At 41.1% G+C, this 14,345-nt stretch overlaps 3 protein-coding genes across 3 annotated transcripts in view; 1 reads left to right on the forward strand and 2 right to left on the reverse strand.

Moving 5' to 3' along the window:
* The window catches only part of LOC308224774 (synaptotagmin-like protein 2), a 73,298-nt gene that overhangs the window by 50,042 nt on the left and 8,911 nt on the right, over positions 1-14,345 (reverse strand). The window lies entirely within an intron of this gene.
* Positions 1-14,345, forward strand: part of VSIG1 (V-set and immunoglobulin domain containing 1) — a gene marked incomplete at its 3' end in the record, with an annotated part of 21,030 nt that continues 6,685 nt past the window's right edge. Inside the window, exons 1-3 of the mRNA XM_080624631.1 lie at positions 1-592; positions 3,958-4,118; positions 10,163-10,270. Coding sequence (XP_080480757.1) covers positions 544-592; positions 3,958-4,118; positions 10,163-10,270 — 318 coding nt within the window. The 5' untranslated portion in view covers positions 1-543. The remainder of the gene's footprint in view (positions 593-3,957; positions 4,119-10,162; positions 10,271-14,345) is intronic.
* PSMD10 (proteasome 26S subunit, non-ATPase 10) overlaps positions 4,030-14,345 on the reverse strand; it is a 24,943-nt gene continuing 14,627 nt past the window's right edge. The window contains exon 6 of the mRNA XM_080624633.1: positions 4,030-4,116. Within this exon, the coding sequence (XP_080480759.1) occupies positions 4,072-4,116 (45 nt within the window). The 3' untranslated portion in view covers positions 4,030-4,071. The remainder of the gene's footprint in view (positions 4,117-14,345) is intronic.

Raw genomic sequence — 14,345 nt, forward strand, 5'->3', positions numbered from 1 at the left:
TTGGAAATTTCAAGACAACCATGAGTCCAATGTAATCATTCTGTATAAAACTGTATGGGAAATAGTTTTACAATGAAAATGTACTAACAATGTATTATCTCCACATGCCCATTTTAAAAAAGAAATGTTACAATTTAACAGGAAATAAAGATTATTTCTTACTCCTGACTCCAACACTGGTAATCAGATTGACTGCTAAATAGCTCTGCCAGTACTTTTCTTGTACTCACTGGAAGTACTTATGTAGGCAAATACTACTGAGCCCTGGCAAAAGTAGGAAAATCTGGGCTTCTCCGATTCAAGGGTTTATTATTAACAAAACCCTCAGTTGCTCAAACCCCACAAGATGATTTCAACTGAACAGTCACACCACTAGCTGGAGAAAGGCACACATGTGATAAAGGAGAAGAATGAAAAAGCTCATTGACGTGTTGATATACAGCTGATAAGGAAAACAAAAACCCACTTAAAATAAACAACAGTTGAGTTTCAGTCGAAGCCCGAAGCAGCATCTGGTTGCTTTTCTCCTCCAGCATCAAGAAGATGTTTGCAACGATGCTGAAGGTATTTCCAATTCTGGCCATCCTTACAGGTAAGTAAGAATAACAAACTGATCATTATAGCACTGGAATAAAGGAAGCTGCTGAAATAAGGGAGCAGGTGAACCTGACTGGCAAACTAGAAGAACATTCAAGGTTCACTTTAGGATGGAATCAAAATCATGGCTAGAATGCTATGCCATGTTGTGGAAATCAGCAAGCTGAGTACTCATTGGAAAGATGTTTTTGGTCAAGAACTGAATATTAGCTTTGATAAATTAATGCTTTGCTCTAACGCCAGGAAGAGGCAAAGATCTCTCACATGGAGACATCAGGGTCTTTCAGGTGTTTTGGGGCTAGGTTTTCTCATATTCAGCTTTTGTCTCCCTTTGATAATAACCCTGGGAAATGCTATGGATTTATGCTTGGGTTTACTTGGTCCCACCCCAACCAAAAAAATTTGGGGGATGCTTAACTTTAAGCATGCAAATAATCCCTGAAGTTAAGTGAGAACATAACACTTTGTGGAATCTAGGAATTATATGGTATATTAAAGATCATGTATTATTCATGTTTCAAGGACATTTCATCATGCTAAACTTTCTTTCAATATATACAGAAGCAGACATTTTAAGTCTGATATTCCATGGAGATGAACAGCCTCTGTATTCACTAAAGAAAACGGAAGTTAGTTCCCACATTTTCAAGATGGAATTGCCTAGTTTAGATGCCAGAGAAATATTTTAAATAGCTGTTCTTGGTGTTTCAATGTTCTCTTTCTCTCACACACATAAACCCCAAAGATTTTTGCCTTAGAAATGAGATGTAATACAGCGTTAGTACCGATACTTCTTAAACCAATGTCCTCTAAGTTTAAATTCTGGGTTTAGGACTAGAAGTGTGTCTGTACTGATGGGCACTGACTGGGGGTTTCTATAGTGCCTAGGAAAAGATCAGCAAACATGGATTTACTCCATGAGTGTTAAAATCTGCATGGGACTCCAGTGAAAGTGGATGATTCCCAGTTAACTGCAATGACTTTCTCTGTAGCAAGAAAATGGTTTTACCATAATATTGATGAGTAAAAGATATGGATCAATTTTTAACAAGTTATAGTCTGTTCCCACTAGCTTTTTCACCGAGCTACTTCTTACTCGTGCTTTTTTCATTTAAACCATTTTCATTTAAACATGTGCTTTTTCTATTTAAACCCCGTATGTATGAAATGAGATTACGAGTTTGAAACCTTAAACGGTGAACAAAATGCAAAGCAAAACTCTCATTAACTTCCGTGATGCGAGGAAAGGCTCTGCACATCCAGTTTGCTTCATGTTTAGTCAAAAGCTCCACCTTGCAATTAGTGATGGCTTTAAGCAGTTTCACTGGACAATGGAAGTTTGATAGGGTTTGGCTTTATATTTTTACCACAGTGAAGCCTATTTCAACTAAATATATTTCTACAAAATATGTAGCTTCCTGGAAATGAGAATGCTTTGTGGAGTCGCTTCTGCTAACATCCATTTATTTTTCTGGAAGAGCCAGGTTCTGTGGCACTCCTGACTCCAAACCCAGAGAATGACAAAGGAAATACGTGGAGCAGATGACTGGAAAATGGAAATTTCAGTAGAATGATCTTGTGGTGAAAGACCATAGCTTTAATCCTGCAAAGACTAGAAAATAAACACATGTAAACCTGGCCAGAATTCTCTGGGCAACTCTGATTCTTAAAGCTGAGAACAGTGAACTGAGATATCTAAAATATTACATGGCTTTTATATTAGATCTCAGTGAGGATTAAGCTACTGTGAACTCACAGGACAAGCAGGACTTACAGCCAGCACTGAGATCCTCTCTGTCCCTAAGGCAGGTTTAACACATTTAGGTCAATCTCCAGCCATCCCTGGGGGGCTGTCTTCACATATAATGTAAATCTTGCTGTAGTTTAAACTCGCTAGTTCTTATCCTACCAACCATTAATCTGGAAAGTACAATAGTCTTCCTTCCTTGCAGTTAGCCTTTACTAAGCCATCAAACAAAGAACAAATTAAAGCCATCAAACAAAGAAAACAGATCCCAAAGAGTTCAGGCTCTAGGTTCAGATAGGTTTGCATATTGTAGCAACTGATGGATCTGCAAGATTTACATGGTTAAAAACACCAAAATAGATTATATGTATTTTTTAAACAGTGTTTTCCCTCATAGGCTGATAATTTGAGAAAAACACTCTTTCACTATTACTGGAGGTTCTGCTTCAACTCTCAAAAGCAGCACCCAAACATAAGATGCACAGATATCTTACTGAGAAGAATATTCCATGTGTTTTGCCTCTATCATTCATATGTCCAATAAGCCCATATAAAAATTGTTATTACTATAACACGGAGTTCTCACTTTGCCTGTTTTGCATAGAAAGTTCCAACAGGCTCATGTTTTCCATCACACTCAAAGGAAATATATTCTCCTTCAGGATCTTCAGGGGGTAGCTTTAAAACCAGGCTAGGCGATCAAGCAAAACCCTGAAATTCAGACTGATTCTTCTGGCAGCTCTCGCTTTGTTGCCGTAAGTCACTATTGTTATAGTAACTTATATGGAGGAGAGAAGCAGATAAATATTGGAAGATGGTGTTTGATTCCTTTCATTAATATGACTGTGTAGCCAAGACTGATCGCAAAACTGTAGGAAAGGGCTCATATGTTACGTTTTCTCCCTTTCTGCTTTGAGTACAACAAAAAGGGTTGATCAAGTTATCACAGAATTTCTCACAACCCACATAATAAAAGCAGCTCCAAAAATCTTAGTCTGATGTTTTCAGTGTAAAAGCATTAGAAAAGAACAGCTTCTGCATGTAAGCCCTAAAAACCTAAAGAAAAGCAAAGCAGTCAGCAAAAGCAAAGCACTGGGCTCCAACATGGGGGATCCACAGTGCCACTGACTCCAGTCAGAATGTAAGAATGCAAGAAGAGGCAACACTGTAGGAGATGGTGATCTACCATAAAGGAGAAGACATCTAAAGGAGTAACTGAAAAAAAAATAAGGGTAAGAAGGATATAAAAGGGCTCAACGCAGCTGTGAGCGCAAGTTGCAGGAGAGCACTGCAAGTGCAGCAGAAAGGTTTGGGTTAGCCACAGGCACTGAGTAAGCAGACAAGTCTCTGCAAGTGAGAACAAGTATGTAAAAACAAACTCCGCTTTTTCAGAGTATTATTTGTTGCAAGAGCACAGGTAATCTGGGGGATTTACTTGCTTATTAGCTTTTACCCACTCCCACCTTGTCATCACTCAAAGGCCCACGGAAAGGGTACTGAAAAGAAGGACTGGATATGTCCTATGGGTTTCCTTGATGGCACAGGGAGTGCAATGCTCCCACATGGCTCCCAGGGTCTGGCTGATCGCTCCTCACCACACTTACTGCCCACAGGTCATGTCAGCAGTGTTGTGGTGACCGTCCCTGAGAAGATAGTGAACGTCACTACAGGTGGCAACGCAACTCTCCTCTGTACATACACGAGTTCTGGATCGCTGGGAAACTTCTTCATCCAGTGGAGCTTTTACAGTGCCAAAGAGACCCAGCTGCACACTGTAAGATATTTATTTATTATTACTATGAAGTTATAATTAAGATATCTTTAAGTCTTCAAAGAATCTTATTATGTTTAATAGTGTTATCCTCACCACAGACCAGGGAGGGAGGTAATGTTGGTGTTCCCTCCCTAAAAACAAAGGACTGGGGTGCAATGAAATACACGGGCAGATGCACAAAGTTATTTAGGCTCCCTAGTCCTACTGGCATGCCTGAACTGCTTTGGAAACTTATGAGAAGGTACAAAAGGGATTCAGATGCTCAAAAGGCTTTCTCCAAGTCACACAGGAAGCATGAAGCAGAGCAAAGACCAGGTGTCCAAAAATCACACAAGCGCTCCAGCCCATGAGCCAGCTCCCTTTTCCCTTGTCTGGCAGACATTTCCTGCCATTGTGAAGGCTGCTTTCCTTTCAAGGGTGAGACGCCCTTGCCTATGACAATGTGTCCCCCATTCCAGGATCAAACAAGAGCTCCTTGTTTCAGGCACTATGGTTACTGTTTAGGTGCTCGGTAAGAGGAGCAGTACACAACAACAGGCTACCAGCACAACGTGAGCAGTGAGTGTTTTGGCAGGACTATAGTAAATTGTCACAGCAGGAAATATGCCATGGCAATTGTGTTGGCATTTTGTGGCATCCCATGGGTGTCATTGTGGTAGCACAATAATTACAGATCAAAGGCAAATGTTCCCTGCCCTTCCTGAGAACTGCAGATGCAACAGAGCCAAACAGAATAGGTTGGAGTATCAACACAAAGGCAGCATCAGGGCTGTGCAGCACACCAGGTTCTGGACAGCTACAAGGTGTAACCACTGCCTGAGCCTCTCAGGTGGGTGTAAAGGCCTTGTAGAGCAGCCTGGTCTGCCTGGAGGGAGTCAGGGAGAGGATGCGTAACTTCCTACATGTACTCACAATACTGCTCAGACTTCAAGAGCTGACCATTAATTTGATATTTTGGTGGGGAAATGAGTCCATGAATCTCACTCGCATCATAACCTGCAGGGTAAGAGCTCCCATTATGATTTGCTCCTCATGACTGCTGAGCAATCAGCAACCCCTTCGTTTCTAAGAAGAAATGCCGATTAGAAGTGTTACTGCATCCTTGAAGATGACAGTGATTTTTTTGCCATGCCCTGGTGCCGGGCTCATGCCTGTCAGACATTCAGTCCCTTTTCTCTCCCACTGCTTTTATGCTGTTGATAACATTTTTTTGAACCCTCCTGCCTGGTGTCACATCTGAAAGGTGATACAAAGAGATCTGACTTAGAATAGCGTCACAGTCCACACTGATGATATTCTCATCATGTTCACCGATTTCCTAGCAATATTATGTTAGGAGATTTGCCACTGCTGTTAGAGTTATACCTTCTATTTGACTGACCAATTATACAGAATTAGACTGTCTGTAATTTGCAGAATGAACACGATGTAACGTACTTGGCATTGAACGGCAATAGCTAGTATGTAAGAAATAGCAGTTTAACGTAAGACAGAACTGCTCAGTACATCTCAGATAAAGACTGTATCAGTGCTAAATACAAACACTGGGCCCATCCCAGAGTTTGACTCTAGGTGAATGTCAGACCGACACATGCACACCTTGCCTGACTAATTGTATGAATAGCCATTACTCATCATTTGTTTATTTCAAGCCTAAACTATTTTATTAAATGAAGAATTATTCATGAAAGGGTGGTAGCTGCAGGTTTTGTAAGTTGCACATAGTACAGCATGTTGTAATTTTGATCCAGTATGTACCTCATACATTTCAATCTCTTGTTCAGGTGAGAAGTACAGCACTGAGATAGGCACAAGGCCAACTTCCCCAGATTTGGTTAGAGTCTCTCTGTTTCACTTGTGTCAAATTTTCCATATTGTAACGCAATAAGTCCAATAATTTTTCTGGTCATAAACAAGAGAAATAAGTAAATTGTAGTTGCAAGTATTTTAGAGGGAGAATCAGACAGTTTCAAGTGATCCGGGAGGGGAAAACCATTCACAGACTGTGATGAATGATGAGAAAATACCCCCTGAGGATCAGAACCATAAAATCCTGTGGGTGGTTCAGAATATGCTCAACATGAACTAATTGATTTGAGGCTACCAAATGTTAGCGAAGCCTTATGGATCAATCTCTTCCTTACTCACTCCTGGCTCCTGCAGCTCCCACTGTAGGCCATGGGAATGCTGTGCCTATAAGGACTGTAAGAAACACTGCTAAAAACCGCATCTGGTTTTCTCCCCATTTGAAACTAATTTCACGGTAAATTCACTTTTACACCACAACACACATACATTTGTAATGGATGATTTGCATTTTCATTAAATGAAGTAGACTCAGTCTGGAAAGGACACAGGTTAGTGACTAATCCTGTTCTCCCTGTACATGGAGGCAACACTCCCTTTCGCTGCAGCACCAGTTATCCCTGGCTTGCATGCCCAGCCAGGCTCAGAGGATGCCCTTCACTCTTTCTGATGTGCCTGGAGGGTGCACGTGTGCAAAGAGCTGCGGACTCCTTTTAAAATGCTTTTAGTAATGCATTCAGTCCTGGGTTACTTGACCCAGTATCCTTTCACCACAACATGGCAATTCCTTCCCATTTTGAACCTATTCACAATAAAATCAGTTAATGTGAGCACTGGGAAGAAAGGACTGTGACTGCTTCTGGAAAATACGGTTTAAGAAATAACACAACACCACTGAACATGAAATTGGATTTTCAACTTCCCTCTGAACCCACTGCAATACGAGGTTGCCAGTTCTGTTTCAGGCTGGTGACTTGTGTGAGTCTCAGAAAGCATTGAATGCTGAAAGCACACATATGCTCCTACAAGTTTAAACAAAAAAGTAATCTCTCTTTCTGTGAACCTGCCTTTGCCCTGGTTGCTTGGCACGTAGCTGAAGTTAAGTCACACGTTTTGTTCCAAGTAGGAAATACATGGATGGCAATGGAGGAGATTGCCGGCTTTGGCTTTCGTTGTTTAGATTAAATACTAAAATGCAAGTCAAAAATACATTTAATGTGCTGGTAAGATGACAAAAACCAACTGAATTTAACAGACTTGCACCATACCTACTGAATATCAGAGCAGTAGCTGGCATTTTAAGTGGGATAAAATAATCAGATTCTGAAATGTCATCAACAAGCAAACAAACAAATACTTCCTTATAAATAGAACATATTTTCCCTGGAAAAATTTATGGAAAATTCTGGCTCCATTTAAAATTTGCCCTTTTTTTCAGCAACTAAATGGAAAACATTTTCAAATTCTTTTTTTTAAAGTTGAAAATTTCTGCCAGATATTTTGAAGATAGAAGACTTAAAATTATATATATATATATATATAAAACTAATGCAAAAAATACATCTTCTTATCTCACCTGCTGCAATTTTAACTTCTTAACATCTTAATAAATGCTAGGTATCTTGATGACCATGTTATTCACATGGGCAGTATATTCCCAGTAATAAGATTAAGCAGAGGGTACCTTCTCCATAACAAATATAGAGAAGGAGAAATCTTGATTTTAATAAATTATGTTTATGTAGGTAATTGAGAATATGGCTCTTTCTCTCTACAGTGGCAGCAAATAATAGAGAAAACTATAGAGTGTTAGAATTAATTAAGGCAAATTTATGTCATTAAGATGCCTTTGGCTTGAAGAATGTGAGGGTTAAATGACTAGATTTTAGGACATAACATATAATAAGCAGAGAGGCCATTTTTAATAACTTCTTTTTTTACTTTTAAATAAGAATATCAATATTTTACTCTGCTCTTTATGTTACAGGTTTTGCAGAGTTTTGAAGTATGTAAGCTTAGGTACAGTCCTGTCTGGAGTGCAATCAGTAAGACCAGGATCAGGAGTAGTGCCAGTGCTAATTTAATGTCCCAGAGTATTCAGGACCAGACTTTACCTCGCCTCAAGGTGAAGCTGTGCTGTTCATCAGTTTGCAGCGCTGCTGCAGGTCTGCCCCCCAGCACTGGCTGTGTGAAGCTGGCTGGTGTCTTCTGCTGTTTGTTCTGGTGTTTTCATTTTCTGTGCCAGGCTGCCCACCTTAGACAATGCTGGTGCAGGTGTTTGACACTTGTAAGTCATGGCAGTTACACCAAGAGGATGAAATACCACAAACAGGCTGCTCACAGACAGGATGGTGAAAAGGGAGGCAGCAAACAGCGGAATGGCAGGTGTTCAGTGTTGCTTTGAAGACAGTGCAGCTATATACAGTGTATGTATAGAATGTAGGATATATAGCGTATGTATAGAATTTAGAATACATAGTGTATGTATAGAATGTAGATCTTTTTACTGTTTGGAGCCTATCTTTGCTTTTTTTCCTGAGAAGTTTCTCCAGTGCAAGTAACTCCCCTCATTTGAACTATATAATGTAACTATATAATGTAACTATCAACCCATGGAAAATAGGGTGCCCTATGTATTTTAACTTTTTCTTCTTGCCATTTACCCCTTTGCGACCTGTCTTTTTAATGATAAACTTCATTTTTAAATAACAACTTCCAGCTAAAGACCTCGAGAACTTCCCAAAACTGAACTATCTCTATTTTATGTATAGGCAAACCAAGGCAAACACTACTTACTCTGCTCACACAGGGTAAGAGAGTAGATCGCAGCCTGGCCTGGTTCATAAGGTAAAGTCTTAACTCCTAAAATCTACATGTGTGCTTCAGTTCATGCTCTGAGTCACTTGGCCAGCCTCAATGTAAAGCACCTAAGTAAATGTTTGAAAGATTGAAGCCTGCTATTGATTCTGCACAGGCGAGGCCACAGCCTTGCAAAGCCAAATACAACTCCTGAACCCAACCAGGGCCACACCTTAAGCCTCTATCCCAGGCCACCCACCGTTAAAAGTCAGTGAAACTATCAGAGACACTGCATGGCTACCCCAGGTATGCCCAGGGCAGAATTCTTGACCGAAACTTTAAATTCAGTAGATGAGTAAAGATCATGAACGAATGTTACTTGTAAGAGAAACTGAACTGTTCATAGACCTCTCATGAACATGTTCTCTAAAATAAGGCAAGCTTGAAAGCACAACTGTGTCTGCTTCTTTCACCCTGAAACCCCGAATTCAGACCACCAGCAGTCCCAATGCCAGCACAATTCTGCTGCGCAGCTCACAGCAAGGCACAGGCATGGGCACTGGGTTGCCGTGTGAGAGCCAGTGGCCAGTCAGCCCTGTAAGTGTGGGGCTCCCACACAAACTTTTGAAGGAACAAATTCATCCCCATGTACTATGAGCAGTTCCTGACACCCCATCACATGCTGTCAGCCACAACCAACCAAGATCATGTACTGCAGAGGCTGTTAGTGCTGCAAGGGACACTGGCTTGGGAGCAGAGCAGTCCATTAGAGTCCATGAGCAAAGACGAGTCTGTGCAAACCACCTCCTGAAACAGAACAGGAGGAAAACTTCCTGGAAAGGCCTCTCTGATACATGGGCATTTCTTTTTGCCTAGGGGTGATTTTTAAAATCAAGTTTAATCTAGCACTTAGATGACTGAGCAGGCACTTCAAAGGAATAGCTTCATGGAAAGCAAAGGCAACGCCTCCAAGGCAGAAGAATAGAGATGCTGTTGCAATGTCACTGCAGTCAGAGTGACACCCTGGATGTCAATGGGATTACTGTGGACTGCCTGTGGTTCCCTCTGGCACTGGGGTGACAGTCTGTAGAGAAAGGATAAAATAAACTGATACACTGAAGCAGACAGTAGTGAGAACATAAAAGAAAGTGGAGACAAGTACAAAATGATCAGGTTGTAACTGGTGTGTTTGGAGCAAACTTTAGACTTCAATCTTAGATTGCCTAATTTTAGGTAAAACTTAGAAATAAGATTCTATTGCATCTCACTGTTAAGGCTTAAGACATCTGCAAAATCTGCTGAGCACGAGGCACCCTGCCTCTGTGAACAGCACTGATGGTACTGATGGGGAGCTGCGTAGAGCAGAGGCTCTTTGGTTTTGGGGGAACATTTAAAATCTCATTTAACTCTCAGATCAGCACATTTTTACTCAAATACAGCGTTCCCCGTGTCATGGTATTCTGAGTATGGATGAAAAGTCAGTCAGTCATTGTCAAAAGATGGTGCATGTGACAGATGCACGGGGAAGATGTAGCTGGAGATACAAGGTAAGAAAAAAAATAAACCCCACAATCTTCAGGCAAAAAAAGAGCTAAACAGCTTCTGCTACTGTGCTACTGTGAGCCCTGTAGTCATGTTCTGGATTAACACCTCAAACCAGCACATGACTGACATAAGCTGAATCAGACGCATCATTCAGAGTTTTTAACTCACTCTCTTGTGCATTGCATTTTTCTCTACCAAAATTGGTTTGGATGTAGCTGTCCCCACAGCTATTCTAGGTGGCTGAATTAGAACCTTTAGGAACAGTCTACCCAAAGGGTATCTGATGGGCATGTCCACACAGCAGGAGCCTCTGGGCTGAATGTGAGCAAGTCTGGATAGCCCCCAGAAACACCCATCCTGGATCTTCTTTCTAGAATATAACATTTTGAGCTGTGATGGATACAGCAGGACACTACACTGCCTGCTGTAATGGCCTCGTCTCAGCTGTCAGCTCAAAGGCCCAGCCATAATCCATTCCAAACTCTCTTTGACTGCAGTGGGATTCCTGTCTCACCATGAAGTGCAGGGTACAAACCAATGTAAACTGAGGTCTCATAATAACTGCTGAAGAGCAGTTATGCAAAATGCACTGAGAAAACAGTTTTGTGCTTGATGTGCTGTAGAAATTATTCACTACTAGTTCAGCCACAAGAATGATACTGTGACAACATGAAAGAGCTGCTTCTCAAAAGTATTTTGCACCAGTTAAAGCTGCTGAATGATTAATCCTCTCAAGGCTTCTGACTCCATCCTTTTCTTCTTCTACCAATGCGCAATTGTGACAAGATGCTTCCAGTCATTATCAACATCCTCAATTAGCCATGCAAAAATCCCAGTGATGCAGGACATAAATCCCTGCTGCAGTCTGGTAGATCAGAGTTCTGACAAAAATGTGTGAAAAGAAGCTGTGGATGAAAAAAGGCATTTGGGGCCAGACTCAGTCACATGACACACGTCAAAGAAACCAATGCACGCGTGAGCATTTGCTTTCTTATCTAGCCGAGTTCAGAAACCGAGCCTTGGGCTTTAATTAACACTCTGAGCATGTGGCATTTGTTCTCTAATTAGATGGCAAGATGTTTAAAGGAGTGATGAACATTTTTTCCCTTGTTATTTTACAAATTCTGTCTGTACTCAGAATTCAAAAGGAGATAAAAGCAGTGAAGGTGTTAATATCTCCCTTGCTTTTATTGTCGAGAAAGAGACTTTTAACAGTTCTTTCTCTAGTAGCTTGAGAGAATGGCAACAGAAAATTACAGAACACCCCAGTCTGACAGGTCCTTCTGAATGCCTGAGCTTTATGTCTCCCCTGGCAAAGATCGTGAATTGGGTGCTGAACACATCAGCCTAGAGAAACATCATCGAACAGGATGGTGTAGCTTTGCATCTGCTCATGGGGGAAAGTGAGAAGGGGCTGTGGAAGGGAAGAAGGTACTGGGAAGGAAATGATGTCATAAACTGCCCCTCAGTCAGGAAATCAAGACTTCTGTGGAGATTGAGAGGGATGTTTGTAACACATCTTCAAGTACATCTCATCTTACAGTTCTGATATCCAGATGTACTGAGTATTGTACAGCAATATTCCTCCCACCCCCCTACTCCTGGTGTCACTGCATCACATATTATGTAAATTCTAGTTTGTATTTGTCCTGCCCCAAGAAGAAAGGAACAGATGGAGGCATGTTTCTTCTAATTTACTGCCTGCTTTTTCACACACCCCCACCACACCCTGAGGAAGATCTTTCTATAGAAGCTGTATAAAGAAAACCTGTAGGTAGGTCCCTCACTCTCTGCCAAGCATCTGGCAGCCTTTGAAAATCCTCAACTCAGCCTCAGCTTTGCCAACTGCTTCCTCTGCAAGCAAATACTCTTCTCACCACCACACTAGGAGAGGAGCAGCCCTCCCACAAGCCAGGCTAAAGGAGAAGGAAAGGACATGTGATTTCATGTACCAGATCCTTCAGAACTGGGGACACAAATAATCTTGTCTCTAGCATCTAGAGTACACAGAGATTACTGAGATTGTCTTTGAAACAAGTATGATCATTCCCAATTCCCTGTCTTGATTGTAACTCAGGTTACAAATGGGTTCATGAATAATTGTCTCAACTGCCTTGGGAGTCTAGGAGCCCAAATCCTTTTCTCGGTTGCAGAAGAAACTGTGACTGTGGAAATACATAGAAAACTATACTACTGCCTGAGAAAGCTGAGGAAGATGCCCGCTGACATTAGCGGCTCTAGGCACTGCCTGGCCCACAGGCTGCACACCCAACAGAACCACAGTCCTTTTGAAGGTCAGGAGGACACTTTCTGGGGAATTTAGCTGTTTTACAGAGGCTGGTGTTTCAGATGGTGGAGTTATTAAGGACAGCATTTTGAGGAATGATAATCTCCGCTCTTCTCTGTCAGTTGTTTCATTGGTCGTCCCAGGCAGCTGCTCCCATGAAACATAAAAAACCACCATTACATAAAAACTTGCCTGAGCAAACTAACTGGAAAGGAGAAGCAGCAACCACTACTGCACCCTTAGTATTGTTTTTACACTGGTAAATCATCAACTTCACCAGAGCTGCTCATGATTTGCCTGAGGACACAAAAAGCTTACTTTTTTCAACAGAAGCACAGCAGATCTCTTACATATTTATTTCTTTTACATTTAAAATGTTGCACTTTAAATCTATTTATCACATTAAAATAAAAAGGCTTCCAGGAAAAGGCTGCCATTGACTAAATTTACAGTTCTCCCATACAGACTTTTTAGGGACATTTTAGGTGAAATGGAAAGAAATGTCAATGAGATGTGTATCTGGAGGAGGGAACATTAGCTGTCAGTTGCCCCCTCAAAAAATCCTGTATATCTTCAACAGAAAACAAGTTTTCTACTGTTGAAATGGAACAGAAACATTTTTGCAATGATTTTCATTTCAGCTTTTTGAAAGCCACAATCATGGGCTTTCAAGGACAGCATAACAGCACTTTGAAAAAAGGTCTAAAATATCCATTTTGAGTGTATCATTTAGAATGGGCTATGAATTCACAGCCAGTTTTCATATTCCTCCTATATGAAATTTCCTGTGTACACAATCCAATCATACCTCCGGGACAAGATATACACTCCGTAATTAATCACAACATTACTCAGCCTTTTTGGTGTTTACCACCTTCCTTCAGGCAACAAACTCCAGAGCTAGTGAGATAAACATCATACAGGAGCAGAAGAACAGGCAGGAGCCTGCAGAGGAACTGAAGGTATTTCCTTAAGATGTTCCACTGCCTTTATGTTCATAGTTGGGAGAAAAAACCACAAAACAAAACCCAAACCAGAAAGATTCTGTTTAAATCTATGTAGAGGACAAATATTCTCTGTTGTGTTGACACCTGCCTCAGATTTAACGGTGCACACAAAATATTTTCTCTGCATGCATTCAGACAGGAAGAGGGAACACAGGGGATTCATTTTTCAGTGTATTGTATGAGGGCTTAGACACTTAATTCACCCTGACTTCAGATCAAATATACCAAGGAGCACTTGCTCTTCCATAATGTTAATGGCATGCCCTGACTGCATTCAAGACTTGTAGTGCCAGTCTTATTTCCCAGGAACACGTGCTATAGCTAAGTTAGCACTCAGCGCTATTGCTTACTCTCACATAAATCCCAGATCACTCTGAGGTAGACCATGCAGTATTTAGCCCCTTTTTCCAGTAATCAGGCCTTTTAGTAGGATATAATGGGCCTCCCTCTCCTCTGATGCAAGTCACGTATTACTTTAAGTCATTGCAACAACTTTATTTCACATTAGTGTGAAGAGCTGATGGAAGCTCTTTCTCTACCCCACTCAAATAGATGCAATTGATCGAGAGGAGATGCAAACCCAGCCCAGTACTGTTGAGATCTATATAGGAATGTCCGCTTAAGAGGAACCTGAAATCAGAAGTCACAGTTCTTGTAACTTTGGACTCATGCAAGCTATAGAGTATTGTTGCTCACGCTTGGATAAATGTAGAATGAGACAAGCGTGGCCAGTCTGGTTTTGTAATTAAAGGTAGATCAGTTTTTGATAAGTGATTTGCTTAA

Source organism: Psittacula echo (genome assembly GCF_963264785.1).
Source record: "Psittacula echo genome assembly, chromosome: 8".
In the NCBI taxonomy this organism is placed as follows: Eukaryota; Metazoa; Chordata; class Aves; order Psittaciformes; family Psittacidae; genus Psittacula; species Psittacula echo.